The 6,068-nt window shown below is 36.3% G+C and overlaps 2 protein-coding genes across 2 annotated transcripts in view; both read right to left on the reverse strand.

The window, feature by feature from the left end:
* LOC144964294 (glucagon-like peptide 1 receptor) overlaps positions 1-6,068 on the reverse strand; it is a gene marked incomplete in the record, with an annotated part of 157,816 nt that overhangs the window by 73,489 nt on the left and 78,259 nt on the right.
* The window catches only part of LOC144963866 (uncharacterized), a 12,812-nt gene that overhangs the window by 5,830 nt on the left and 914 nt on the right, over positions 1-6,068 (reverse strand). Inside the window, exons 2-4 of the mRNA XM_078897816.1 lie at positions 5,186-5,389; positions 1,127-1,255; positions 124-233 (exon numbers count right to left, since the gene is read on the reverse strand). Coding sequence (XP_078753942.1) covers positions 124-233; positions 1,127-1,255; positions 5,186-5,389 — 443 coding nt within the window. The remainder of the gene's footprint in view (positions 1-123; positions 234-1,126; positions 1,256-5,185; positions 5,390-6,068) is intronic.

Below are 6,068 nucleotides of genomic sequence, written 5' to 3' on the forward strand. Positions count from 1 at the left end.
TGAAAGAGGAAGAGAAATCGGAGGTGAAGGAAAATGCGAAGATTAAGGAAAAGTTTAACTTTGTTGAATGTCACGTAAAATTAAAGAAATAATCTGGTACAAGAAGATCAAAACTGGATTTACTTTAAATGCATAAAAGCATCTCCTGGATCCCTCTCTCATGGCGTTTTTGACTGGGATGGAGAAGCACACCCTTCTGTGTGAGGAGCTGAGGGTGAACATTTTGCTACAACCTGGAAAAATGAGAAAAAGTTGAGGGGGGAGGAATTGAATGCTAGGGGACTGGGATGGAGAAAGACACCCTTCTGTGTGAGGAGCTGAGGTGAACATTTTGCTACAACCTGGAAAAATGAGAAAAAGTTGAGGGGGGAGTAATTGAATGCTAGGGGACGGGGATGGAGAAAGACACCCTTCTGTGTGAGGAGCTGAGGTGAACATTTTGCTACAACCTGGAAAAATGAGAAAAAGTTGAGGGGGGAGGAATTGAATGCTAGGGGACTGGGATGGAGAAGGACACCCTTCTGTGCGAGGAGCTGTGGATGAACATTTTTCTGCAACCTGGAAAAATGAGGAATCGTTGAGGGAGGGAGGGAATGAGTGAGTGTAAGGCAGCTAAAACCGTTTGAACAAATATAACAATGCGGCAATGTTGTCATGTGGAATAAGACGGAAGGTCATGGGTTTGAGCCCCGGTCGGCGTGTAGTTGGGTCCTTGGAGAAGGCTCTTTACTCACATTCTCTGCTCACCGTAAATGAGTACCTGGACGTTAACAGCGTTGTCTCTGTCTGAAAAAAAATGGTGTTATCGCCTAACAGGCGTCACGTCTCCATCTATATGTTACGTGTTGCTGTTGATAAGGGACACTTTGTAAAGCGCTTTGAGCACGTTTAGAGGATGTTGCGCTTTATAAAGGCTCAAGTGTTGTTTTTTTAATCGTAACAACAACGACGACGAAGACAACAACAACATATACAACAACAACAACAACAACAACAACAAGAAAAAGAGAAAGTAAAAAGAAAAAGAGGAGGAAGAACGTAACGATAAAGATGATAATGAGGATGATAATAATGGTAGTGACGATGGAGATGATGGTGATAACGATAATGCCGATTATGAACTCACCGTATACAGGAGGGATATAGAGACACGAGGAGTGAGTAAAATAATTCCTATAGATCTTGACATCCGGTTTGTATCCGGACACAGTTGTCTTGGTCTGAGTCTTGACGGTGGTAGGGACACTGAACATACCTGGGAAGGGGAAAGAGAAGGAGAGAGATAGGGTGGGGCTATGTGGTCTTGTGGTATGACACTCACTTTCGGATCGGAAGGTCCTGCGTTCGAGCCTCGCTCGACGCATAGTTGAGTCCGTGGAAAAGACTCTTTATTCACACTCTCTCACCGTACTCAGGTGTAAAATGAGTACCTGGCCGTTATCAGCGTTATCTCTGTCGGAAAAAATTATATTATCGCCTAACAGGTGTCATGTCTTGTTCTTTTGTTACGAGTTGCTGTTGGTCAGGGACCCTTTGTAAAGCTCATTTTTATACCTGTGTACGGTGAGATAATGTGAGTAAGGAGCCTTTTTCAAGGTCTCAACTATGCGCCGAGCGAGTCTCGAACCCAGGACCCTCCGGTATGAACTCGAGGACCACATAGCCACACAACATAACATTGTTTTCTAACAGTGGGTTACATATATGATTTTTCAAGTTAACTGCCTTATTCTGGAAAAACACGTATTTAAATATTTGGCCAGAAAACCTGCCCTTCAATTATCGATCGATTCAAATTACTCTCAATCTGGAAATAAAGGGACTTGGCGAAATGTTTCTTAAAGTCCCAGGTTTGAGAGTGTTTGCCAAGATGAACGTCATTTAAATCGATCGATATTTTTGAGGACGACTTTTCTGGTCAAATATTTAAATACGTGTTTTTCCAGAGTACGGCAGTTACATGGTTAATGAGAATGGAAAATAAATAAATAACAAGAGAGCTGGAAAACAACAACATTGAGTGGGTGAAAATGAGAGAAGTGAAAAGAATGAAAACAGCCAGGAACTTGGATAATAATAATAATAATAATAATAATAATAATAATAATAATAATAATAATAATAATAATAATAATAATAATAATAATAATAATAATAATAATGCTGAAAACTTATATATAGCGCTATAACTCCGAGACACCAGACTCTAAGCGCTTAACTGCCGTACTCTGGAAAAACACGTATTTAAATATTTGAGCAGAAAAGTCGTCCTCAAAAATAACGATCGATTTAAATGACCCTCATCTTGGCAAAAACTCTCAAACCTGGGACTTTAAGAAACATTTCGCTAAGTCCCTTGTTTTTTTTTTTTTTTTTGTTTTTTTTTTTCAGATTAAGGCTAATTTGAATCGATCGATTATTGAAGGGCAGGTTTTCTGGCCAAATATTTAAATACATGTTTTTCCAGAATAAGGCAGTTAACTAAATGGGGGTGGAAATTCGATCCATATTGCCTGCTGGTAAAAACATAACATTAGTATTTGAAGGCTGGTTTTCCAAAACTCGTTAAGTCGATTTTCCTACTTTTTGAGATTTTCCATCCATGAGATAAATGGGAATGTAAACTTTATTTTAACCCTCTCCTACAGCAAAATCTTTACATTTGTTACGATACAATATGCTATCCCTCCAGGACATTGTATGCAGTGTTTCTTATTCAGAGTTATTTTGTACATCACAATGATCTCTGTTTAATTAATAAGAACATAAAGTTGTTTTGTAGAGAGATTGTTGTTTTTTTTCTGTTTAGTGAGCCTGCCATTTTTGGGAAAATACTGGAAATGATCGGTAAGGAGAGAGTTAAGCATCGATTGACACAAGAATTTCCATAGATTTGTATGAATTTGAAGTAATCATAATAGACCGATTAAGAAGTTTTAGGGGAAATAAACCTCAATATCTCAAAATGGGGAAAACGGTGATAGGAATTTTTGGAAAACCACTCTTCATTTGTAAGTAGAAAAAAAAGGAATTGGCGTTGATCTGTCACAGAAGGTCAGTATTCTATATTATTGTCTCTTATGCAAGGGATAATTTTGTTTTCAATATTATGTTACCAGTCTGTGAATTCATGCTAATTCTTATGCGATTCGGTGAAACAGAAGATGTTGATTCTTGTTTCACAATGCCAGTCAAACAAAATATAAACGAAGTAGGAGTTAGATAATACAGGGTCTTCATAAAGCCTTTCCCTTATTTTGAAGACTTAATATTCTAAAACTATTATGGGTATTTACATCTGGTTTTTACCATCTTCTAAGGAAAAGAAAAAACAAAACATTTATGTCCATACGTCATCTGCCCACACTTCATCACCAGTGAGCAAAATGATCATGATTTTAAAAGATCGCATTTTGATCTCCTTCTATTTCGGAACACCAACTGTGCGTCCAAAATCTCTGTGTTATTTGGCTTCATGAAACAAAATCGCCAACGGTAACGTTCCTAGTTTATTTTTCTCATCATTATTGATACAAGTGCCCGTTACACACTTTTTTCTGATGTTTAGAAGAGCGTTACATGATGTGAAGATGACAAAAAATTGATATTTAAGATTTTCAGAGACAAAAAGTGTCGTATATTGACCACAGGCCGCAAGCTGATTTCTACACGACACGTTTCCTGACAGGATTTCCCGGCCGCCTGTTGTCAACAACCATCATTTAAATTTATTCGTATCAAGGATATTGTTTATTCAGTTCCCAATCAGTTGGCGTGAGCTGATGAAACGCCTACCATGAGAGCATTGCTCAGCGGTACGATCTCTGCTTCGTACCCGAAAGGTGCCAAGTTCGAATACCCGATACGTTGTGTGGCCTTGAGCAAGTCACCTCGCCCTAGCTTAGTTTGCGGCGTTGCACTATGGCTAACGCCTGGGTTATTCCAGTCTTCCCTTGGAGTAGACCCAAGAGACAAATTTCAGCTATGGGTAAAGGGAATTTTTTAAAAGAGCGTATATTGACCCACCACGCCACAAAAGTTACAAAACACATGGACATAACTCGAAAATAGGGTGAATTTGCTTGTAGGTAGCTATGGCAACCATATTGAGGCGCATTGATTGGAACAAAATGGTGAGCAAAATGTAGCACATTTATGTACACGTATGTCCCGGTTAAAAGTTATTGGCCATAACATATTTTGTTAAAGCAATTATTAAACAATGAAATAATTTTTAGACACCCTGTGTATTGCTTATAGTTAGCAACGTCAGTTATTAATTAATTATATAAACATAATCCCAGTTTCAAACTTATGATTATAAATCCATATTTAATTATTTTTTTCGTTGTCGTCAATTTGACAAATCCAACACAACACCTATTTGAGTCGACAGGCCACAAATTCAATAAGCTGTTACTTTCCTATCACTTTGACTGGAAAACTGTGCGGCTATGTGGTCTTGTGGTATGGCACTCGCTTTCGGATCGGAAGGTCCTGGGTTCGAGCCTCGCGCTCGGCGCATTGTTGAGTCCTTGGAAAAGGCTCTTTACTCACTTTCTGTCACCGTACTCAGGTGTAAAATGAGTACCTGGCCGTTAACAGCGTTGTCTTTGTCCGAAATACTGTAATATCGCCTAACAGGCGGCATGTCCCGTCCTACATGTTAAATGTTGCTGTTGACCAGGGACCCCTTGTAAAGCGCTTTGCGCACATTTAGTGGATATTGCGCTGTATAAAGCTAAAAAAAAAAACAAAAAAAAAAACAACTTCCTCTTCCTCATCTATTTCCATCTTACATAATACCAGATGGACTGGGTAGATCACATATTAAAGTCCTTTAATGGATGATACAGATATTGTTGCTATTGTTATTATCATCATCATCATCATCATCATCATCATCATCATCATCATCATCATCATCATCATCATCATCATCATCATCATCATCATTCTTGTTGTTGTTGTTGTTGTTGTTGTTCTTCTTCTTCTTCTTCTTCTTCTTCTTCTTCTTCTTCTTCTTCTTCTTCTTCTTATTATTATTATTATTATTATTATTATTATTATTATTATTATTATTATTATCATCATCATCATCCTTATTATTATCGTTATTATTATCATCATTATTATGATCATATCATCGTCAGAAATATTTTAAAAATATTTTTAAAAATCAAACCCTGGACTTCCTGACAGGCTCCTTTGGCCATGAGTAGCCGGAATGGCTGGACAGTGGGCAGTTTGATTGGCATTCTGGTCGGGCCCTCCTCAATACAACAGAACTTTATTGTGACGTAACCATCCTGTATTGTGACGTCACCGACATGTCCTCTCGGGTCAGCAGACTCGTCAATCTTCATTTTGAAGGAGCTTATCTGGAATGCTATGAAAAATAAAAAATCAAGTATGTTGATGTAAAGACTAGAATGAATAAATAAATAGATGAATGAATACATATATCAATCAATGAATTAATACATGAATGAATGAATGAATGAATGAATATAATCAAGAATGTTGATGTAAAGACTAGAATGAATAAATAAATTGATGAATGAATACATATATCAATCAATGAATTAATACATGAATGAATGAATGAATGAATGAATAAATATAATCAAGAATGTTGATGTAAAGACTAGAATGAATAAATAAATAGATGAATAATTACATATATCAATCAATGAATTAATACATGAATGAATGAATGAATGAATGAATGAATGAATGAATGAATGAATGAATGAATGAATAAATGAATATAATCAAGAATGTTGATGTAAAGATGACTAAGATGAATAAATAAATTGGCGAATAAATAAATATACCAATCAATATATGAATATATGAATGAATGAATGAATGTAAAGACAGACCAGAATGAATAAATAAATAGATGGCTGAATAAATACATAAATCAATGAATTAATACATGAATGAATAAATCAATGAATGAATGAATGTAAAGACAGGCTAGAATGAATAAATAAATAGACGAATAAATAAATATACCAATGAATGAATGAATGCATGAATGAATGAATTAATGAATAAATAAA

The sequence above is a fragment of the Berghia stephanieae genome, chromosome 2 (genome assembly GCF_034508935.2).
Source record: "Berghia stephanieae isolate SIO BIC M18660-M18661 chromosome 2, UCSD_Bste_1.3, whole genome shotgun sequence".
Classification (NCBI taxonomy): Eukaryota; Metazoa; Mollusca; class Gastropoda; order Nudibranchia; family Aeolidiidae; genus Berghia; species Berghia stephanieae.